General features: G+C 40.6%; 1 protein-coding gene across 1 annotated transcript in view; it reads left to right on the forward strand.

Moving 5' to 3' along the window:
* Positions 1-25,457, forward strand: part of CCDC68 (coiled-coil domain containing 68) — a 91,133-nt gene that overhangs the window by 21,278 nt on the left and 44,398 nt on the right. Inside the window, exons 2-3 of the mRNA XM_089690088.1 lie at positions 21,341-21,496; positions 22,460-22,534. Coding sequence (XP_089546214.1) covers positions 21,365-21,496; positions 22,460-22,534 — 207 coding nt within the window. The 5' untranslated portion in view covers positions 21,341-21,364. The remainder of the gene's footprint in view (positions 1-21,340; positions 21,497-22,459; positions 22,535-25,457) is intronic.

The raw sequence follows: 25,457 nt of genomic DNA on the forward strand, positions 1-25,457 counted from the left end.
TCAAAGCACATATTAAATCTGTCTATCTAAACCCAGCACCCATCTATGAGGGCCAGGGGCAGACTGACCATTTGGAAAATCGGGAACTGCCCGAGGGCCCAGGGTCAGTAGGGGGCCCCATGAGATGCCCCTGGTACCCTTTTCATAGGCTTTTTTGAGTTTGGGCAAGGACACAGGGGCCCCATGATCCCCTATTGCCCGGGGGCCCCATGAGTTGTCAGTCCGCCCCTGATGAGGGCGCTACATCTATATCAGCAAAGTGGTGGCACATTTTTTTTCGACTTCTTTAATATACGGGACCTCTGTGCGAGGTCCTGATCATGTGATCACTGATTGGCCAATCAGTGATCACATGCAAAGAAGTAAGCAAGATGTCACTTCTGACATCATTGCTTACTACGTGTGAAATCTGTGAATGATCACAGAGGTCACATGGTACAAGGCTATTCATAACAGCCTTGTACCATGTGACAAGCTGTGACCAATCACAGCTCACACAGTATTTCTCAATGGCTGTAAAAATGCAGCCAGAGAGAAGGAGAAATGATTGCTTTTACAGCCTTAAGTGTAAAAGCAATTATTGTAAAAAAAAAAAAAAAAAAATCTTCATCACCCCCACAAGTAGTACAGTGTCACCATGGTGACACTGTACTGCTAGGGTGACAGTATGTTAAAAAAAAAAAAAACCTAAATAATAATATAAAAAATTAATAAAAATTAAAAAAAAAATTTAACAAATTTATACTTTTTGGTTATAAACTAATTTGGGTTATATGTTTTTTTTATTAAAAGATAACAGAATACATTTTGGCCAAGATTTATGATGAAATATTATTTATTTGCAAAATTTTATAAGAAAAACACTTTTTTTTTCAAAATTTTTGGACATTTTCATTTATATAGCAAAAAAAAAAATAAAAATCCCAGTGGTGAATAAATACCACCAAAATAAAGCTTTATCTATCTCAAAAAAATGCTAAAAAATTCATATGGGTACAGTGTTGCATGACTGCGCAATTGTCATTCAAAGTGTGATAGCACTGAAAGCTGAAAATTGGCCTGGACAGGAAGGGGGTAAAAGTGTCCGGACTGGAAGTGGTTAATGACATTTGATAAAAAAACAAAAATGCCGCACGAGCCATAAGGGAGCAATCATAATCTATTTATCACTACTGCAACTTCCTGAAATTGGGCAATATAACAATAAAGTCCATTTTCTATTCGTCATGGTATCAGTCAATGCTGTGTCCCTGCTGCAGGTGTGGTCATGTCATGTTTATCTGGTCTAACCTGCAGGTAGGTCTGACGGGGTCAGTAGGTTACACTGAAGTGTATACATGAGGCCTCAGTTTCCACAGAGGATTAAAGTGACATTTTTGACAGTGAGAATATTTGTTTTTATATGATGGTGTGAGATGTCATTTTGTCACATTGTTGCCTCCTCTTTGTATGGCACACAACTTAACGTGAATAATATCTGTACCCATCTACAGACATCAGTACACAACAGTGCTGTTCCCAAGCTGGATTTTTTTTCATTAACTTTTGAATTAGGATGTAAAAAGAACACTTATAAATTCAGCTACATATTCATTAACCGCTTCCTGACCGCCCTATAGCAGATATACTGCTACAGGGCTGCACAGGTGCGCAAAATCACATACATATACGTGATTTTGCATTTCTGTGTAGGTGCGAACGTGCCCTACCCACACCACCATTCGCAGCCGCAGCTGTCAATCACTGGGTCCCAGCTGGTGATTACTTGCCGGCGCTCGGTGATTGCCAAGCATCTCCAATGGGGAGAACTGTATGTAAACAAGCACAGCCATCCAAAGCAGTGTGATTACAATGAAGCACTAACACACAGAGTGCCAGTTAACCCTTTGATCGCCCCTCATGTTAACCCCTTCCTGCCCAGTGCCATTAGTACAGTGTCAGTGCTTTTTTTTTAGCACTGATCACTGTATTGGTGTCACTGGGGATGTCAGTATGTCAGTAACACCAAGTCAGTTCCTCCCAATGTCAGAATGCCCACCGCAGTCCCACTATAAGTCTCTGATTGCCGCCATTACTAGTAAAAAAAAAATCCCAGTATTTATCCCACCATTTGTAAACGCTATAACTTTCACGTAAACCAATGAATTTACATGTATTGGGATTTTTTTTTTTTGCAAAGACATGGAGCAAAATACATTTTGGCCTAAATTTATGGCAAAATTTGATTTTTTTATTTTTTTTTACTGGACATGTTTAATAGCAAAAAGTAAAACATATATTTTTTTTTCAAAATTGTCGGTGTTTTTTTTATAGCGCAAAAAATAAAAAACACATAGACGATCATATACCATCGAAGGAAAGCTCAATTTGTAGGAAAAAAAGGACCTAAATTTCATTTGGGTGCAGCATTGCATGACTGCGCAATTGTCAGTTAAAGTAACACAGCGCCGTAACGTAAAAAATGGCCTGGTCAGGAAGGGGGGTAAATCCTCTGAAGGGCAAGTGGTTAAGAAATAATTTTAGCAAATCTGTCACGAAACTGTGTAGCAGGCACCCCCTGATGTCTAAACTCATCCTTATCGGTACTGCCTCACACTCCACCACTTATGTGGCAACACTCTGATCTGGCAATTGACAGTTGTCACTGGGGCAGGAAGACTGTAAGGTTCTAAACCTTCCAAATTTTTGTAAAAAAAAAGTGTTTTGTTGCAGTCTGTGGGGATGGGGGGGGGGGGGGGAGTTCAATAAAGTAATAAATGGCTTGAGCCAAATTCATGAAAGCTGTGCACCAGTTTCAGGACCAGTATTGAAACATGCATCAAATTCAAGTAGTTCTTGCTACCACCATTTTTACAATCTGTCACTATGGTCTACAAGGATTACTATCAGTTCACAGATAAGCAACCAGGCAGTAATTGAGTCCAGCTCTGATCTGATGTATAGAGAGACATCAGTTGGACATATGGCAGAGATTCCTGTACAGGAATAAAGTTTGCTATGATGCTGGTGGATCCTGGCTTCCTAGCAACCAATAATTCATCCCTGGTCCCATTCATCTGCTGGCCAAGATATTTCCAATTGGACAAGGGTATGGAAATGCTGGTGACATCATTGTCCAAATACGTGATGGCAATACCCATATTTGCACAATGATACTGAAAGGGCCCTCCCGAATAAACAGTTTACAGTGGTTCAGTTATGAATGAACACAGTGAGTGATTGGAACAGATCACTCATTGTGTTCATTCAGGAAAGGAAGTAGCTGGTAAATTTGCCATACTTACCAGATCCTTCCCCCACTCTCCATCCTGAAGGATCCTATTGTGTTCTTACAGTTGCTGGTGGGAAGGAGAGGAGGGAATACGGCAACACTGTGGGGATGGGGGGGGGGAGCACACAGGGGGCCTGAGCAGCAAGGGAAAACATATGGTGCACAGGGAGAGTGATGGGTGTGGTGGGAGGGAGAGGAGAAAAAACAGCCTTTAGCTGCTGCAGAGAGAGCCATACAAGAGATCAGTTCCAGTAACCCACATGGAAGAAAAATATATTTGAAATACTACAATATTGGCTGTATTCAATATATTTCAATACATACATATAGATACATATATATATATATATATATACACTGCATGTTGAAATGCGTTTTTTATATATTACAAAATATATGAAAAATATTTTTAAAAATATATATATTTTCTAAATATATTCTTCAGATTTTTTTTTAACATATAAAAAAAAGTAATTTTAACATATATTTTTACATATACTTGTAAATGCATTCCACAAATGTAGATAAAATGTATTTTTAAAGACATACAGTATATTTGAAAATGTATTTTTAAAAATATTTTTCATATATATTGGAATAAAAACACATTTCAGCATACAGTTATGTGTGTGTGTGTGTGTATATATATATATATATATATATATATATATATATATATATATATATATATATATATATAATATTTTTTTTTTTTAAATATATTGAATACGGACAAAATTGTAGTATTTCAAATATATGTCAATATATTTGGGAATAATATTTTTAAAATATATTTCAAATATATTTTTCTTCCATGTGGGAATTGCCCCCCCCCCCACCACCATGTTGGTTACAATCCTTGCCCACATCCGCCGGCTAGTATGGGCCCCGTACAGGAGAACAGGTGGTACCCCCTTATCCACAACCCTGGTTGAGCCAAATGATTGTGACAATGAAGTCCTATCTTGGTATGTGTGGAAGCTATACAATGATTTGTTGGGAAGACAAATCAAAACACGTGTACTGAGAATGTCCTTGTCCCTTTAATCCCTCTGTTTATCTACCAGTTCTGAGTCTTGTGCCTCAGGACAACATTTGTTTCTGCTCAAACAATGAACAATTCTGGGTATGAGGTCATACGGCACTGTTGATGAGCCAGCTCTGCAAGCCGCTACAATAAGCTGCATTCATTGTTATTGTATCTCATAGAGAGCTGTGAAGGATGTTCTGCTAGAGTGGAGATAAAAAGGTTTCTAAGATTTTCCATACACCAGACTCTGGTATGTGAGGTCATTCCACTAAGTGCCTCTCTTTGTGTATAACTTCATATCTGTACTGATTGTATCGTCCTGAGTGGCTTCAGGTATAAAGTACAACAATTTCATTGCTAAGGCTATGCAGGGAATACTGTAGCTATGGTTTGAATCTACTGCAGCTAGAGTCAGGAGGCTTTACATGCTGCTTCTGGGTAGGTCTGCAGCTTCTTGTTACTTGATTCTGCATTGTGAAACCTCTTCTTCAAAACAAGAGGTAGTAGGGTTCATGTAGATAGATGCTGTTTGGCACACAACAAAAACTATGGGTGTATTTATGTGCTTGGGATGGCTCTAGCCATTCTTGGTGACTGGTAAGAGAAGCTTTAGAGATGGGAATCCTTCAGATCAGAGGTGTTTAAACTCAACTTCATCGCAGGCCACATCAGCATTATGGCTGCCCTCAAAGGGCTGGTTGTATCTGAAAGGCTAGATGTCCAGAGCATCCCCCTTACATCAGATGTCAAGTCCCCCACCCTCCCTTACATCACAGTGCATCCCCCAGTACCTTGTGCTGCTGCCAGGAAGATGCGGGGGGGGGGGGGGGGCGGAGCTGGGAAGCAGAAAATGCAGGGTCTGGAGGAGGAGCACAGGAGGGCTGAAGTAAGCTGCCAGTGTCTGCTGCGTGCTGAGACCAGGAGAGACAGAGATGGGGGAAAGGGGCTGCGGCTGCACAAAAAGGCACAGGATCCATAGGGAGCAGCTCTGTCCTCTCTGTTGCTGACTGCTGGGACAAGGTGGGAGCAGAGGGGAGGGGATGCCGCAGCCAACCATAGTAATGACTGTACAGTGGGGATCGAAAGTTTGGGCACCCCAGCTAAAAATTTGTATTAATGTGCATAAAGAAGCCAAGGAAAGATGGAAAAATCTCCAAAAGGCATCAAATTACAGATTAGACATTCTTATAATATGTCAACAAAAGTTAGATTTTATTTCCATCATTTACACTTTCAAAATAACAGAAAACAAAAAAATGGCGTCTGCAAAAGTTTGGGCACCCTGCAGAATTTCTAGCATGTACTGCCCCCTTTGCCAAGCTGATACCTGCCAGTGTCATGGATTGTTCTCAATCATCGTCTGGGAAGACCAGGTGATGTCAATCTCAAAGGTTTTAAATGCCCAGACTCATCTGACCTTGCCCCAACAATCAGCACCATGGGTTCTTCTAAGCAGTTGTCTAGAAAACTGAAAATGAAAATAGTTGACGCTCACAAAGCTGGAGAAGGCTATAAGAAGATAGCAAAGCATTTTCAGATGTCAATATCCTCTGTAAGGAATGTAATTAAGAAATGGCAGTCATCAGGAACAGTGGAAGTTAAAGCAAGATCTGGAAGACCAAGAAAAATATCAGACAGAACAGCTCGCAGGATTGTGAGAAAAACAATTCAAAACCCACGTTTGACTGCACGATCCCTCCAGAAAGATCTGGCAGACACTGGATTTGTGGTACACTATTCCACTATAAAGAGATACTTGTACAAATATGGTCTTCATGGAAGAGTCATCAGAAGAAAACCTCTTCTACGTCCTCATCACAAAAATCATCGTTTGAACTTTGCAAATGAACATATAGACAAGCCTGATGCATTTTGGAAACAAGTTCTGTGGACCGATGAGGTTAAAATTGAACTTTTTGGCCGGAATGAGCAAAGGTACGTTTGGAGAAGAAGGGGCACAGAATTTAATGAAAAGAACCTCTGTCCAACTGTTAAGCATGGGGTTGGATCAATCATGCTTTGGGGTTGTGTTGCAGCCAGTGGCACAGGGAACATCTCACGAGTAGAAGGAAAAATGGATTCAATAAAATTTCAGCAAATTTTGGATGGTAACTTGATGCCATCTGTGAAAAAGCTGAAGTTAAAGAGAGGATGGCTTCTTCAAATGGATAAGGATCCTAAACACACCTCGAAATCTGCGGGGGATTACATCAAGAGGCGTAAACTGAAGGTTTTCCCATGACCTTCACAATCTCCTGACCTCAACATAATTGAAAATCTATGGATAGACCTTAAAAGAGCAGTGCGTGACAAACAGCCCAGAAATCTCAAAGAACTGGAAGACTTTTGTAAGGAAGAATGGGCAAAGATACCTCAAACAAGAATTGAAAGACTCTTGGCTGGCTACAAAAAGCGTTTACAAGCTGTGATACTTGCCAAAGGGGGCAGTACAAGATATTAACTCTGCAGGGTGCCCAAACTTTTGCAGACGCCATTTTTTTGTTTTCTGTTATTTTGAAAGTGTAAATGATGGAAATAAAATCTAACTTTTGTTGACATATTATAAGAATGTCTAATCCGTAATTTGATGACTTTTGGAGATTTTTCCATCTTTCTTTGGCTTCTTTATGCACATTAATACAAATTTTTAGCTGGGGTGCCCAAACTTTCGATCCCCACTGTATGTGGCTATACACGGGTTTATGGCACTACTCGTGTAAACCCACATACACTTAATTTCATATGACCTTAGACATGGAGTATCGGCACCCAGAGTTGTATGTATATAAGCATGCACAGATTTACACAAGAAGCGCAGAACCCGTGTATAGCTGCGTACATCAAATCATTATTGTGGTCAGCTGTACCTGGCAGTTGTGTACTCTAGGCGTGGAAATGTGGGCAGCACAGTAGCTAAATGGTTAGCACTTCTGCCTGGCAGTACTAGGGTCATTGGTTCGAATCCCAACCATGGCACCACCTGCATGGAGTTTGCATGTTACAAATTATTTTTTAATGCATTTACAAATTATTTTTTAATGCATTTACAAATTATTTTTTAATCATGTCCCTGTACAGTATTTATGCCTTTAAAGTGCACTTTATAAAGAGTTTTGAACAGATAAAATACTTTTTTTTTACTTTTTTTCTGACCTCTGGAACAGATTAATTGATTTTCAATGCATGCCTATGGGAACCGCGTTTCGGTTTACGAATTTTTCACAATATGAAAAGTCCCGCAGAACGCATTAAATTCGTAAACCGAGGTACGCCTGTAATATATATGTGTGTGTATATATATATATATATATATATATATATATATATATATATATACAGTATATATGTAAAGCACCGGCATGCTGCTTTGTATTGCTCTGCATAGCAGAGCAATGCAAAGCAGCATGTTTCTCTAGTAAAACACACACAGCACACACAGTAATACAGCACACTGTTAGCCCTTTGATCTCCCCAGATATTAACCCCTTTCTGCCCAGTGTCATTAGTACAGTGTCAGTTCTATTTTATTAGCAGGGATCACTGTATTAGTGTCATTGGGATGTCATTGGCAGTTAGTCGGTCCCCCCCCCCCCCCAGTGTCAGAATGCCCTCCGCAGTCCCGCTGTCCTGCTATAAGTCACTGATTACCGCCATTGCTAGTATAAAAAAAATATTGTTTGGGTTTTTTTTCAAAATTGTCAATCTTTTTTTGTTTAAAGCACAAAAAATAAAAAACGCACAGGCAATCAAATACCACCTGAAGAAAACTTCATTTGTGGGAAAAAAAAGACATACATTTACTTTGGGTGCAACTGTCAGTTAAAGTAACGCAGCGCCGTATCGCAAAAAATGGCCTGCTCAGGAAAGGGATAAATCCTCTGGAGGGCAAGTGGTTAAAGAACTATGTCATCTAGTAACATCTCTTTTAAATAAACATCAAATGGATTGCTGGCTTCAAATAAATGTGATGTTTAATTAAGGTAACCAATCACAGGGTAATATAACAAACCATATGCAAAAGATAATATAACAAACCATATGCAAACACAGTTCAGTCATTAAATATCCTAGATTTAGAAGCTCAGGCTAACAATTGTCAGAATAAATAAACTATGACTAGCTAGCTCCCTCCAGCACTCATGTAGCACTACCCCCTCAGGAGTCGCTGAAGTTTGGGTTCCCCTATAGTCCTGCACAGCCAGGCAACACACATTTCCCTCAGTCAAACTTGCATTCAGGAGACAGTAACCAGTCTTTGAGCTTGTTTTGAATTTTTATTAGGGGATTGAACTTGGACGGGGTAAGGGCTGTATGGGAATGACCAAGGATAATGGCAACAGGGGACAAACTCTTAGCAACTATGTACAAGTTTTTACAGTAACAATTATCTTCTGGAGAGGTAGCCAGGATCTCCTATAGTACTGCCCCAGACCCTAGATGAATCCTCTCCTCATCCAGCTGTACTGGATGAATCCCTGGGCAGGGGATCCAGTGCCTGCAATTGCAGTGTGAACAGTCCCAAGTAAACAGCTAATTCATTTTTCCGCCAGAGTGCCTCTTTTCCCTAACTGGCCCAGGGGGTGCAGGTTTACTCACTCAGTTCTTCTCCTGTGCTGCTGGTGGGTCAGTGGCTGCTACCAAGCCTTCTAGCTGGGCAGGTGGTCTTTGCTTTGGGGGCCAGAGAAGTCCTGAGCTTTCCTCCCTCCAAAGGTCCTCTGCCTGTAGGTGAGCCCCTCTCAATCTGGGCCCCCACTCTCCAGCCTCACTTCCTCTCCATCTTCCACTCAAACTCTTCTGCTACTGAGCAGGCACAGTTACCCTTAAGGGCTGTACTGACCCCAAGCCAAGCCTCCTGTTGGAGATTGACCAGGATCCCCTAAGAGTACAAACCAGCCATTCCTTACCTCTGCCCACTGCGTCTAGATCTTTATCCAATATTCCAGAGCAGGGGGGAGTCTCTGAGAGCTGGTCTGCAGAGCCCCTTAGCCCTGATCAAAATTTGACCTCCCTCTGACAATTGCATAGGCTGCTACTCAGCCTCTGACTAACAATTAGAGATAGAACTCCACATAGCTGACTAGGAGGGTGTTACACTAAGCTGGTTGACTAGCCCTACTAATCAAGCAAACAAGAAAATCCAAGGGCTGGGAAGGTGCGCAAGATACACATTGCTGCTCCGGTCAGGAAGGCACCTCAGCTGGGCCGCAGTGGAGATGGAAATACAAGACAGCAGCCACAGACCCAATGCTCTCAAAACTCCACCAAGGCTCCTCACCACAACTGGCCAAAAGGAGCAATGCCCACAAAATACACTGCTCAAAAGAATTAAAGGAACATTTTGAAAACACATCAGATCTCAATGAGGAAAAATATCATGCTGGATATCTAAACTGATATGGACTGGGCAATGTGTTAGGAACATAAGGATGCCCTATTGTTTGCTGGAAATGAAAATCATCATCCTACAGAAGACTGAATTCAAAGACACCCCAAAAATCAAAGTGAAAAAATAACGCAGCAGGCTAGTCCTTTTTTTGCTGAAATTTCATTTCAGCAACTCAAAATGGTACTCAGTAGTTTGTATGGCCCCCACGTGCTTGTATGCATGCCTCGGGGCATGCTCCTAATGAGATGACAGATGGTGTCCTGGGGTATTCACTGACCTCCTGGACAGTCTGAGGTGCAACCTGGTGGTGTCAGATGGACCAAAACATGATATCCCAGAGGTGTTCTATTGGATTTAAGTTAGGCGAGCGTGGGGGCCATTCAATGGTATCAATTCCTTCATCCTCCAGGAACTGCCTGCATACTCTCGCCACATGAGGTCAGGCATTGTCGTGCACCAGGAGGAACCCAGGACCCACTGCACCAGCGTAGGGTCTGACAATGGGTCCAAGGATTTCATCCCGATACCTAATGGCAGTCAGGGTGCCATTGTCTAGCCTGTAGAGGTCTGTGTGTCCCTCCATGGATATGCCTCCCTAGACCATCACTTCCCCACCACCAAAACGGTCATGCTGAACAATGTTACAGGCAGCAAAACGTTCTCCACTGCTTCTCCAGACCCTTTCACATCTGTCACATGTGCTCAGGGTGAATCTGATCTCATCTGTGAAAAGCACAGGGCGCCAGTGGTGGACCTGCTAATTCAGGTGTTCAATGGGAAATGCCAATCGAGCTCTATGGTGCCGGGCAGTGAGCACAGGGCCCACTAGAGGATATCGGGCCTTCGGGCCACCCTCATAAAGTCTGTTTCTGATTGTTTGGTCACAGACATTCACTCCAGCCTGCTGGAGGTCATTTTGTAGCACTGGCAGTGCTCATCATGTTCCTCCTTGCACAAAGGAGCAGACACCAGTCCTGCTGGTGGGTTAAGGACCTTCTACGGTCCTGTTCAGCTCTCCTAGAGTAACTGCCTGTTTCCTAGAATATCCTCCATGCTTTTGAGACTGTGCTAGGAGACACAGCAAACTTTCTGGCAATGGCAGGTATTGATGTGCCATCCTGGAGGAGTTGGACTACCTATGCAAACTCTGTAAGGTCCAGGTGTTGCCTCAAGCCACCAGTAGTGACACTGACCCTAGCCAAATTAAAAACTAGTGAAAAATAGTCAGAAAAAATGAGTAGGGAAATAAATGTCAGTGGCATTCAACTTGTAAAATCATTCCTGTTTTGGGGGTAATTTCATTGTTGCCCATCTAGTGCACCTATTGTTAATGTCATTAACACCAAAGCAGCTGAAACTAATTAACAACCCCCTCTGCTACTTAACTGACCGGATCAATATCCCAGGAGTTTAATTGACTTGATGCTATACTCTGATTGAAAAGTGTTCCTTTAATTTTTTTGAGCAGTGTAGACAAGGTTGGTGGCATAAGGGTCAACCAATTATGGGCCTCCTTAATAACTACAACTCCTTTCTTTACAGTAATACTCATCAATATTTATGTCTGCCAAAACTGCTTTTATAATTCTGGCAAGAAGAGTACGGAAGATACTAAAAAGCATAATACATTTCTTCTCAGTACTGGAAGTTTGGGGCTGGTAGTTTTCAGTAGCCAGCAATGAGTGGACACAATGCTTCCAACTGTGCCTCATTTGGAACCAAATTCCTTTGTTTCTCTTTCCTCCTCAGTTGTCCCTCTTTTATGTCTTACATACACAATGCCACTGTGTAAAGAGGATTTGATGTTACCCAGGAATCTTACCCATGCAGATGAGGTGCTCCAGGATGTGTGTTTAATATGGAGGAAACAGGATTTTCAGTTTTCTCCAGGGTTGGCAAACCCTGGTTAGCGTTCTAGAGCCCAGAGGCTTTCTGAGGATTCGGTGGGATGAAGCCTCCAGCCCTATATCTACTTTTATTTTCTTTTTTTTTAGAATACCTTTATTTAGCAAAGGTTAGTCAGGTCACAAAGGTAGACTTGATACAAGCAATTTAACTGAAAACATAATGTTTCGTCATGTATAAAGACAATAGCATCTAGGTAAATATTAGAGTAACCAAATTTCAAGAAATAGTATAGTACTGGAACGTATCCAGGTAACAATTGCTAAGAAAGAACTTTGCCATGAGTTGTAGGCCTAGATCAGTATCCCATTTGGTGAGGAAGGACGGTACAAAGTCTTCTCCTAGATGCTCCAATCAAGGATGAAAAAATCTGAGAGAGGGAATGGCATACACAGGTTCCCCCCTATGACACAAGGTCTCGAGACCAGTGAGGGGTCGAGAGATGCCACGAATGCCTATGTCTACTTTTTACTAACAACCAATGCAAAGTGTGCACAAGCACCATATTAAAGAAGAACTTCACCCTTATTGTAACAATTACGACAAAGGCACATATAGAAATATTTAGTAATGGCAATTTAACCACTTGCCTACTGGGCACTTTTACCCCCTTCCTGCACAGGCCAATTTTCAGCTTTCAGTGTTGTCGTACTTTGAATGGCAATTGTGCGGTCATGCAACACTGTACACAAACAAAATTTTTATCATCTTTTTTGAGACAGATATAACTTTCTTTTGGTGGTATTTAATCACCACTGGGGTTTTTATTTGTTGCTAAACAAACTGAAAAATCCTGAAAATTTTGAAAACAAAAAAAATGTTTTTTTTAGTTTCTGTTATAAAATTTTGTAAATATGTAATTTTTCTTCTTCACTGATGTGCGCTAATGAGGCTGCAGCGATGGGCCCTGATAGGCTGCACGGATTGGCAGCACTGATGAGGAGGTACTGATGGGCATTGACAGGCATCACTGGTGAGCATTGACAGGCATCACTGATGGGCACTGAAGGGCAGCACTCATATATGGCACTATTAGACGGAACTGACTGACAGTGGTAGGCGGCACTAACTGACAGTGATAGGCGGTACTGACTGGCACTGATAGGTGGCACTGATTGGCACTGATAGGCAGCACTGAAAGGCAACTGATATGTGGCATTGATGTGCGCAGATATGTAGAATTGATGTGCACTGATGGGTACTTTTATGTGGCATTGATGGGCACTGACAGGTGGCAATTATGGGCACTGATGGGGCTACACTGATCAGTGCCCTGATGATCAGTGTACATGTCCCACTGGGGAGTGCCATTTACCCGCTCTCCTCTTCTCGCACTCTGTCAGCGTGAGGAGAAGACTGCCGATAACAGGCATTTCCTATTTACATATGATCAGCTGTGATTGGACACAGCTGATCACATGATAGACCCTACATCATCGGCTTCTTACTGCGATCGGTTATTCGCTGTGTCCCAGGGACACTACTCACCACCAATCACCGCGTGCCCTCGTGGGCGCACATGCGCAGCTAGAGTGGGAGGACGTCATATGACGGCCTCCCAGGACAAGAGAACCGCCACCCTCCTGTCAATTCCTTATATGGCGGGTGGGAGGCCGTTAAAAACATATACTTACAGATAATTGCAGGCTTTTAATTCTTTTCATACCTTATTTTTCTTTTCCTCCCCATTCTTCTCTCAGTGGCTATTTTCAGTGATGACAGATAAATCCATCTCCGTTTATTACCTGAAACATCATCTGAGTAATAAAGAACTGGTGATGTAGGCTTCCCAGGAGTCCCCATTTACCAGTGCCTCACCAAACCATAAAGTAAAAAACAGTAATTGTAAGTAAAAGCAAAAATATTTAATGAATGTAAGATTATTTCATATCAACATGCAGAACTGCATCCTGATGTGATTTCTAGAGAAAGAAGGTCCGCTTTGAAGGTACTGTTGAAGTTCAGGGATCTACCCGGGAGACACAGAAGGGCTCCTCCAGGAGACAAATGGTTTCACAAGCAGTGTGGATGTGTGAACAGTGTTTAATCTGACCAGGCCAAGGTCTGTGAGCTTGGGTCCTTATGGAGACAGACTGGTCTGAAAAGAAAACTAGCAAGGAGACCAAAAGCATTGAGTTTGTTGTTAGGTGTTATGGTAAATTTCCTGTGTGGGCAACCTTTTTTCCTGTACTGTTGAACAAAAACAGGCAAAGAGACCTTAAATGTACTTTACTGGTTGGAATGGAGTTCTTGAAAAGTTCAACATTTGAACTGAACCCATACAACGTTTATAAAAACGTATTCTTAACTACCAATAATATTATAGAACACTATACTTTTTATTCAACCACTATATTATCGCACGTTATTTTGAAGAGCTTAGTGATGAAAAAGGCACTTGTGAATTTATGCAGTAATTTTTTCATTATTAGTTCTTTATGGTCCATGTAACTGGGTCTGTGGAAGGGGTGAGTCATTTTCCTACACTGTTTGTTCTATAATTTGTCCCATTTCTCCATCTCAGAATGTTGGGAGGTATGATGATAGGTGTGGGAAGCCTTTACTAAGACATATGTGTATCTCTAGACAGGATGGGGCTGGCCCTTGTTTTTGAGTTTCATCAGCCCATTTTATGTGTGTTTTTAATTCTCTAGCCAGCACATGTCATGTAGAAGGTTAAAGTCTTGTAAACATCATAAAACTTGGCGTGGCTGATCTTTTCATATTCATCCATCCTTCCCCTCCAGTATAAAAAGGAATCTTCATATTAACATGTCTCAGCCTAGGGTTCCACGTAAATTTAGTGCCAACTGACATGCTGTGGGATTTGGCATATTTCCAGAATATCTTGTGAGTGTTGAGCCCACATTTACTTGATGAAATCATCATTAGCTGAAAAGCTGATGGGAGCTGTATTGGCTTGTTTTATTGTTTCTAACACCACTGAAATATGGTTGACATTTATTAGATGCACTGGGTCTCATTTTGAGTTGAGATCATTTGCAATGCTAGAACATCTCATGTGAAGCCTGAGGCACTTCAATATGCCCATAGTGTTCCTAAAATTGTAATTGGGTTTGGTTTCCATGTTGCACTATTGGTTGGCAAGGTAGCCCATCACAGGAATGGTCCATTTTTGAAGAATGGATGTGGGAGGGCCTAAGCAAGATGTCGCAATTCAAACCTAATACAGAAAAATTACTTTTGGTCTGCCTGTCCCCCCACGCTGCCTGAAAAACCTACTAAAAATACTCAACTCTCCCCTGGAACCTTCTTTTCCAAGGTCTAAAATTCTGGTAATTCCCTGGTACTTCCATACAAATGCCATTGGGGTCATGGACAGACAAATGATTTGTGCAGAATGTACAGCTGCACAAGAGGTCCTTGAGGTCCATTTATATTAGATGTAGGATAGGAAGGTACTGGGACCCCTCCTTCTGTCACACAGACCTGGAAACGTATATAGGATCCAACACCAGGGTAAACCCCAAATACTAATTATCTACCATAGATGAATAAAATGCATAAAATCAATAAACACATCCACATGACATAGAATTCCCGGTCGCTAAGGTATTACTTCCTCTGTAGGAAGTCAAGAAATAAACTGTTGCTCAGCATCCAAATTAAATCAAAAAGTTATTGGACTCATTCTGTAAACTCATATGGTAAGTTCTTATTCTTCTAGAATCACCATGGATATCTACAGTACTTGCTCAATTCCTATATCTCCAAGATGATGTGGTCCTCTTCGTCTTTTTCAAAGTATTACCCCTCAAAAAAAATTAAATAAACCACACATAGTGCATTATCTCATTCACATGTCAAAAATCAAAATTAAGTTAAACTCACATAAAAGTGCACAAATAATGTCATAACTTCTCCAAGTGCAACCGTACTTAATTTGTACTTCCTACTCTTACCCTCTTATCCAAACTTCTTTGCTTTATATAGGGAGATCAATCTTGTGAATTCCTCCTTAGATGTTTACTCTTCTTATATGATGAATGACTTTCCAAAGTTTCTTCAAGTAATAGCCTTGAATACAAACAATCGCTGCAACGATTCTGACCACCATCACTCTTAACAAAATTCCATTTCCATGACATCCTTTGACAAAGTCGTAATGAGGAAACACATCAGGAAGTGACATCAGATGCTAACCGGAAGTCCAGCGGTGGCCATCTTGGTTGAGGTCCGAGCTAGGAACTGCACAATACGCTGATGTACATCAATTTACTTGTAAGCGCTTTTTACATTTAATAAATTCATTTATCTGGTTTGTTAAACTATGGTTGCCTACTTTGCTTTGATTATATGTACCAGCATGGAAATGGAATATTGGCAAGAGTGATGGTGGTCAGAATCATTGCAGTGATTGTTTGTTTATATTCAAGGCTATTACATGAAGAAACTTTGGAGAGTTATTTATCACATAAGAATAGCAAACGTCTAAGGAGGATTTCATATGATTTATCTCCCTATATAAAGCAAAGAATTTTGGATAAGAGGGTAATAGTAGGAATTACAGATTAAGTACAGTGGCACTTGGCGAAGTTTTGATACTATTTGAGCACTTTTATGTGAGTTTAACTTAATTTCGAATTTTGACATGTGAAAAAAGATAATGTACTATGTGCGATTTGTTTAATTTTTTTTGAGGGGTAATACTTTGAAAAAGATCTTGCAGATCTAGTAACTGAGCATGGTGATCCTGGCAGAATAACACTTGAATGGACACTTGTCATCAAGTGAGAACTGGGAGGCATTCTTCATAATGACCTAACTGTTCTACTAGAATAAAAAATCTACATGGTATTGGCCAACAAGTACTTCACATCTTGCTTGGGCAGCAATGAGACATACAGATTGCTTCTCCCATTTGACACCATTGGAGCTGGAAGTGAAGGGGCTGTCTGGTGTCTGACCTAAGCTGCTTATTATGGAACCTGACAGTGCGGTGATCGGAAAATTATAACGATATTGTGTAGCCCAGGATTCTCAACAAGGCAGGTTGAGTGGCTCCAGTGTGCTTGCTTAATTTGGAGAAGACTGTGTTTTCAGTTTTCTTGGTGCTTGGTAAAAGTCTGTTTGAGATCTGGAGCCCGGAGACTTTTTAATGATCTGGTGGGAGGAAATCTCCAATCCTTGGACCATGTTTTAGGAATGGCCAGGACACTGGTTATGCAGGTGGGCTCTGAGCTTTTTGTAGAGTCAGGATGAGGGTTTGTGGGTTCCACTCTCCTGAGGATTCCAGGTGTGTGCAAGGGAGAAGCCAGAGGGGTGCATCTGTGCACTGGAAAGGACAGAATGCCAAGCCTGAGGACCAGAGCAGCAAAGGGGCTGCCGGCTGTGTGGACAGTGTTGGCAAGGAAGTGGTCTGTGGGAGACAGACGGGGCCTGAAGTGGAAGGCCTTAGCAAAACAGCTATATGTGTAAGCCAAGAGGCTGAATTTGCCATTTCTGTGTTGATGGAGGAACCCCCTTGTGTGGGCAATGGTTACTGGACATTTTGTTTTCTTTAATAAAAGTCAGCTAACAAGGCCTTAAATGATGATTTCCGGTGTGGACTAAAGAAAACCTGGTGCTTTCGGGATAAAACAGGTTTTATTTATTCAATTAAAGCGAGTATATGCTTTGACTGTGGTAACTCATAGCTTACAGAAGGCTTACCTTTTTCTCCTGGCATCTGAATAAAGCAGTGGAGGAATGAAAGGAAGGTACAGGGAAGGTCTACCTACATTGGCAAAACACAGATCCATTTGGACAATGGTTTAGGTGAATTTCCTAGATTTCTTTTTTAACCACTTCAGGATTTTAAACATAGAAGTCCTAAAAAAAAAAGTCAAAAATGTATCTAGGATGTAATGTATGTCTGTCCTACACTCCGTTTCTCTTCCCCTGCCGCTGCTCCTTTTGCTGTTATTGCAAAAATTATTGTTTTTCAAATGACAGCCAGGAGTTACTAAGTATTACATGGTAGGGGTGGCTGTCAAAATGCAGCTATTCTAGTGTAAAATGACACTTGCAGAAAGTCTGCAAGTGTCATTGAATAAACACTATAAAAATGTATTGTTGCATTGTCTTTACCATTTCATTCACATGTAGATCAAACATGTGACCTTTGCTATTCATGTGACATTAGTTAAGACATCTTACAATTAAACAAATAATAATAGCATTTATTTCCATTTAACCCCTTATTCAACCCTTAGTTAATCATCCCTAAAAACTCCTTCTTCTGCTTATCCTCATGTATTCTTCTCTGCTGATTTCTACCTTTTTTTTTTTTTTTTTTTTTACAGTTTGTTTATTCATTTTTTTGTTTATTTGATTATTTTTTTTCAGCCTCTCATAAATGTGCAAACTGAAAAAAAAATTTTTTTTGCATATAACTTCCCCATGCTTTGTACCTGAAACATAATTTTAGAGTAATTTTAGATTGCACAAATTATAAAATAAAATGTATGCTTTTTATTTACAGTAAACCTACATTTGCAAATGTAAAATAACACAAAAAGGTCAAAATACATTTTTTCCCAAAAACCCACATTTTTGGTTGTTTTTTTTTAAATGTCTTTTGTCTCTAGATTACATTTAAAAATATTTTTTTCAAAACAATATTGCCAAAAGATAGTCTAGGTTGTCACAAAAAAAATATGCATTACTTTATCTTAAGTAGTGACATAATTATAACAATAAAAGGCCCATAGCAGAAATGTAAAAATTGCTCTAGTAGTCCATTAGGGGTTGAAAGGTATGAGACAATGTTGCCAACCTCCCGCAGCATTTTTAACTGACAAACCATGAAAAAAGTACTGGCAAGGCACATTTTTTACTGACTATCTGAATAATAACAGAGCTCCTAGTAAAGACTAAAATAAAAACAAAATAAATAAACAGTATAAACACAATATGGAGACACTAAGAATACCCATAACAAGTAAATTGCTTGGTTTACACTTAACCACTTTCCCTCCAGAGGATTTACCCTCCTTCCTGACAAGCCCATTTTTTGCAATACGGCACTGTGTTAATTTAACTGACAACTGAGCGGTCATGCAACACTGTACATAAATGAAATTTGTGTTATTTTTTTTCCCCACAAGTAGAGCTTTAATTCATAGGTATTTGATCACCTGTGCTTTTTCTATTTTTTGTGCTATAAACAAAAAAGACCGACAATTTTGAAAAAAATATTTTTTTTTTACTTTTTGCTATAAAACATCCAGTTAAAAAATTTAAAAAAATCTAAATTTCTTCATAAATTTAGGCCAAAATGTATTCCGCTACGTCTTTGCTAAATAAAAAATCCCAATATGTGTAAATTAAGTGGTTTACGTGAAAGTTATATAGTCTACAAATGGTGGTATGTACAGTATACTGGAATTTTTTTTTTACACTGATAATGGCCGCGATCAGCAACTGCGGGTGCACTAGCAGCCAATGGCGGAGCGGGTAGGGCAGCGTGCGCTCCCTACCCTGAAGTGCAAATCACATATATAATTGTGATTTCACTCAGCCCTGCCACCCTGCTACAGCAGTTCTACTAGAGGATGGTGGGAAAGCGGTTAAAAGAAAAGTCAATACAGCCTGACAAATTATCAGCCCTTGATATTTACAGTTTTAAAAATTACTGATTTTTAAAAACTGTCCATAAATTTACTGATGGTTGGCAATCCTGGCACGAGAGCTGAAGTGGTTAAACACCCCATAAAGTGCAGCTGCTGGATAGGGAGGTTGCTATTTTTTGTCTCTTTTATACATACAGTGGGGCAAAAAAGTATTTAGTCAGCCAATTGTACAAGTTCTCCCACTTAAAAAGATGAGAGAGGCCTGTATTTGGCATCATAGGTAGACCTCAACTATGAGAGACAAAATGAGAAATAAAATCCAGACAATCACATTGGCTGATTTGGAAAGAATTTATTTGCAAATTATGGTGGAAAATAAGTATTTGGTCAATATCAAAAGTTCATCTCAATACTTTGTTATATATCCTTTGTTGGCAATGACAGAGGTCAAACGTTTCCTGTAAGTCTTCACAAGGTTGGCACACACTGTTGCTGGTATGTTGGCCCATTCCTCCATGCAGATCTCCTCTAGAGCAGTGATGTTTTGGGGCTGTCGCTGGGCAACACGGACTTTAAACTCCCTCCAAAGGTTTTCTATGGGGTTGAGATCTGGAGACTGGCTAGGCCACTCCAGGACCTTGAAATGCTTCTTACAAAGCCATTCCTTCGTTGCCCGGGCGGTATGTTTGGGATCATTGTCATGTTGAAAGACCCAGCCACGTTTCATCTTCAATGCCCTTGCTGATGGAAGAAGGTTTGCACTCAAAATCTCACAATACATGGCCCCATTCATTCTGTCCTGTACATGGATCAGTCGTCCTGGTCCCTTTGCTGAGAAACAGTCCCAAAGCATGATGTTGCCACCCCCATGCTTCACAGTAGGTATGGTGTTCTTTGGATGCAACTCAGCATTTTCTCTCCTCCAAACACGACGAGTTGTGTTTCTACCAAACAATTCTATTTTGGTTTCATCTGACCATATGACATTCTCCCAATCCTCTTCTGGATTATCCAAATGCTCTCTAGCAAACTTCAGACGGGCCCGGACATGTACTGGCTTCAGCAGGGGGACACGTCTGGCACTGCAGGATCTGAGTCCCTGGCGGCGTAGTGTGTTACTGATGGTAGCCTTTGTTACGTTGGTCCCAGCTGTCTGCAGGTCATTCACTAGGTCCCCCTGTGGGGTCCTGGGATTTTTGCTCACCGTTCTTGTGATCATTTTGACCACAGGTTGAGATCTTGCGTGGAGCCCCAGATCAAGGGAGATTATCAGTGGTCTTGTATGTCTTCCATTTTCTAATTATTGCTCCCACAGTTGATTTGTTCACACCAAGCTGCTTGCCTATTGCAGATTCAGTCTTCCCAGCCTGGGGCAGGTCTACAATTTTGTTTCTGGTGTCCTTCGACAGCTCTTTGGTCTTCACCATAGTGGAGTTTGGAGTGTGACTTTTTGAGGTTGTGGACAGGTGTCTTTTATACTGATAACAATTTCAAACAGGTGCCATTGATACAGGTAATGAGTGCAGGACAGAGGAGCCTCTTAAAGAAAAAGGTTCAGGTCTGTGAGAGCCAGAAATCTTGCTTGTTTGTAGGTGACCAAATACTTATTTTCCACCATAATTTGCAAATAAATTATTTCCAAATCAGCCAATGTGATTATCTGGATTTTGTTTCTCATTTTGTCTCTCATAGTTCTACCTATGATGCCAATTACAGGCCTCTCTCATCTTTTTAAGTGGGAGAACTTGCACAATTGGTGGCTGACTAAATACTTTTTTGCCCCACTGTACATATGTTTTGCACAAACAAAAAGGGGTGGAAATTATGTTTTGTTTTACATTTTATGGACATATGGCCATATTAGATCAATGTCATCATGAGCATTCCTGCCTCTCTGGGTATGTGCAGCTGCAGGGAAGGTCTGGTATGCCCTGGCTGGAACTGATTGGGCCACCAGGAATGTAATCAGGTAATAGTTTCTCAGTGGTTTGGTGCAAACCCATCTCATCCCTAGTGGTGACTAGACCTTTGCAATCTGCTTGCCTTTTTTTGGTCACAGCTTCCAGGGTTCAGTTTCTCTTTAAATACTTAAGATACAAATAATTCTTGATTATCAGAGTTTTTCTATAAAACAAGTTATTTTTATATTAATAGTTATTATATTATTATTGTAGAAATCTTTAGGACCCACTATTACAATGACTTTGATTCCATCTACTGAAAGGACTTATCTGAAAAGAATTGATGAGAGTCACACGGAAGATGACATTTTCTACATGTATGGATCCACAGCTGCCCATATCACAGAGGAAACCGAATATGTACGCAAGGTGAGTTCACAAACCAGAAGCTGTCAACTTCACAACCGGATTGTAGAATCTCCTAAGTTCTAATAGTTCAAGTAGGAACACCAGCTCCTTCATTTGTCTCAATTGTACTGCTGTATAGTTGGTTGCAGTACATTCGTGGTGTGTAAAATGGGCTCTGTATTCAACAACCGATGTACCTACTGAACTCATAGCAACTATGTGCAGATGTCTGTGATAACTTTAGGGTTAGGGGTTAGGTGTTGGGGTTGAGGGTTAAAGTTAGGGGTTAGAGGTTGGGGTTAGGGGTACATTTTTGTAATCATTTTCTTCTGATTATTTACTTATTTGTTAGGGTGTTCGTTTATTTATTTATTTGTATTATTATTTTTATTTATTTTTATAATTTTTTGGGGGGTTAGGGGGTAAAGGTTAGGGATTACTTATTTTTTATTATTACATTTTTTTAAATTTATTTATGATGATATATTTATTTAACATTTATTTATTCATTAATTAATCTTTATTTGTAATTTTGTCATTTGAGCAGAAAAACGCTCCAAAAAACGCACAACAAAACACGTGCAAATGCTCAACAGCGCGCAAATCACTTGTTTCTATGCATGTCTATGGGGAAAAAAAGGCTTCAAAACGCACCAATCTGCCTTAATCGAGCTAAAAAATTGGCTGCAAACTTTTTGGAGCTTCAGGCGACTTGGAGTGGAGATGTGAACCATCTCTATCTTCGAGCTTCGAGTTTCGCGCTACAAAATGCTCAGGTGTGAATGTTTACTGTTTATCAGAAACATGTAAATACTTGAATGTGCATTGCCTGGCTGCAGGTTAATTTTGAGCAGATAAAAAGGAACCACATGCCTTAAAGCAAAAAAATAAATAAACAATAAACAGCTAAATGTTTCACCTAAACATTTGTATAACACAACACACAGTCTGTCTTAGGTAACTGGTTTCTATTTTTTCATCCAGATTCGGGCAACATTAGAGAAGATTCAAAGTCAGCTCTTTAAAGATGAAAATAATGGGAAAACAGCACTGGATGGGGCAAGTATACATGTACATATAGATCATGGGGTCAGCAATTCTCCCCCTTAGAATCAAGCGTTAAAGGAAACGCCGCTTTCGTTAAAAATGTATATAATATAATAATAATATAATTGCTTTTGAAGTTTTGTAACTATTTAAAAAAAATGGATAAGTTGACTTCTTGCATTTAGACTGCTTGTGTGAGTAGATCACTGCTTATCTCAGAATTGGGTCTCTGTCACATAAAGGAATTGTTTGTCACCTGACCCACAAAACCAACCAGACTTGCCCTGTGCTGGTTGATCATGAGCCCGGTGCTGTAGATGGGGAAATCCCCCCTCTCATTGGTCTGGAAGGTTACCACAATTGATTGCAGCCTGTTAGGCTGGGGAGGAGTCCTCTGTACTCTTTTGGTTTAGGAGACTTGGTATCTAGAATCCTGTTTAGCGATCAATATTCTGGAGCTCAGAGGTATTTGGTTATCTCTTTATTACTAGACCACTCATATACAAAGTCATCTGACCAGGATGCAGTTGGACAACTCCATGGTAGTGATCTACATCAACCATCGGGAAGGAACCAGAAATCTCGAAGCTCAAAGAGAAGCAGGTCTGATTCTTGCTTTGGCAGAACATTACGTTCTAGCCCTGTCTGCCTTGCACATCCCAGGTGTGGAAAATTGGCAAGTGACTCCATCATTTTTAAACCTCTGGATCCCAGAGAGTAATCTCTCCACCCCAAGGCATTTCAGCACATCTGTCACAGGACGTAGACTTTCTGGCTTCCAGACTCAGTGACTTGAGCAGGTTAGACTCCAGGTCCACGGATCCTCTAACCTTCACAGTGGATGCCTTAGGGGCTCAGTGGAATCAGTTCAACCTGATCTATGCCTTTCCTCCTCTAAAACCCCTTCATTGGCTACCCCACAGAATCAAGACAAAAGTAATTCAGGTGATTCTTCACTTTTAACTAGCCCAGGCAGATGTAGTACTTGGGTCCTGTCAGGCTCCTGGCAGACTCTCTTTGGGCCCTCTCAGATCATCCAGATCTTCCATCTCAGGGAATGGTTTACAACCCTGCTTCTTGGTCACTGACATTAACAACCTGACTGTTAATTCCAAGTTCTAAGGTATACTGTCCTGTTTGTTATCCCTACACTTTTGAAGGGGGAGAAATAAACTTCTTGTAAATTCACAGCTGGAAAGCATATTTCTCAAGAAATGTTCATCCCATGATGTACTTATTCTGTATGTAAGAGGAATTTTATTTCCTCAATGTTGGTCTGAAGAAACACTTGACCTTGTACCATCAAGGGTCAAATTTCAACCTTGGGGATTTCTTTCAAAAATGCTTGCCGTTCACCCTCTAGTGAGCCCCTTTGTGCAGAGTGTTGCTCATATTGCTTCCTCAGTATGTACCCCTGTGACTCCATAGTATCCCTACTTGGTACTGCAGATTTTCCCCAAACTGTCTGAACCTGTCTGGGATATTTCCTCATCTAATCTCACTACAAGTTGACTACTTTGCGGCCATGACTTTTGCAAGACGAGTTTGAGGCTTTATCCTGTAAGGAGCCTTTTCTTGTGCTACACAAGGTTGTGTTGAAGCCTAAGACCTATTTTCTCCCTAAGGTGGTTTCCTGCTTCTACCTTATTCTGGAATCTCTTCTCAATGCCCTGCTTCCAAACATCCAAAAGAGGTTTCACTCCTGTAAGGAGCCTTTTCTTGTGCTACACAAGGTTGTGTTGAAGCCTAAGACCTATTTTCTCCGTAAGGTGGTTTCCTGCTTCTACCTCAGTCTGGAATCTCTTCTCAGTGCCCTGCTTCCAAACATCCAAAAGAGGTTTCACTCCATTGTCTAGTTGTTGGATAGCTCTGTTTGAGCCTGTATTATGCCTACATCTTCCTTCAGACAATATGACACTCTGTCATTTTTGAGTGTCTCCGCAAGGGACAAACGTCTTCTCATTTCACTGTATTCAGGTGGATTCAGAAGCTCATTTATCTGGCGTATGGATTGAATTGTAATGTTCCACCTTTTAAAGTGAATTTCACTAGATAAATTGGTGCTTCTTGAGCTTTTCAGCATCAGAAATCCATTTCTCAGATTTGCAAGGCTGCCAACTGAGCTACTGTTCATATGTTGAAGTTTTACCAGGTGGATGTTCAGGCCTCCTCTATTGGCAGATTCAGTCATAAGGTTCTTGATCATGTTCAGTGAGCTCTGTTGTGTCCCTTCTGTTCTCCAGTTGTTTACATGGGCCATGTTGTTGTTTGCTGTGTTGCCCACCCCTCAGTTGCACTGATTTTGGATATCCCAAACTACATGAATATTTGTGTTCCTCAACGTACAATTATGGAAATAGTATTTTTGTTTTACCTGTAAAATCCTTTTCTTTGAGTACATTAAGGGACACGGGTCCATCCTTCTGTCCTTATGATCCATTCCTACTATTGCTTGCTAACAAAACTGGCATGTTGGGAATGGGATGGGTTATACCGAGCTGTCTTACAACTCTATTTGCCAGTGTGGAATCTCCTGTAGGCAGTTACATATAACTCAATGTATTTGAATGCTCTTGTGTTATACAGGTAAGACAAAAATCATTTTTATTACCTGATGATCTTAGCCTTATATATATCATTTCTGCTTTTTTTAACAGGGTGAAAACGCTAACTATTCTGCAATGAAATCACACAGCAGTGTTGTTGACCTCAAAACAGAGTAGTCTTAGGCAGGCCATAGATGTGTTTTTTTTATTCAACTAGTGCAGGGGTCTCCAAACTTTCTAAACATAGGGTGAGTTTCCTATCTATCAGACCTTCAGGGGGCTGGATTATTGCCATTGGAAGTAGAAATTGTTCCGGCATCAGTGGGAGTAAACAATGTATCTTTGTTTATAGGGGGAGGAATAGCACCCCTTCATTGGTGTAAGTGGGA

Source organism: Staurois parvus, unplaced genomic scaffold (assembly GCF_062004578.1).
Source record: "Staurois parvus isolate SC_StPar_1 unplaced genomic scaffold, SC_StPar_1.0 ptg000513l, whole genome shotgun sequence".
NCBI lineage: Eukaryota > Metazoa > Chordata > Amphibia > Anura > Ranidae > Staurois > Staurois parvus.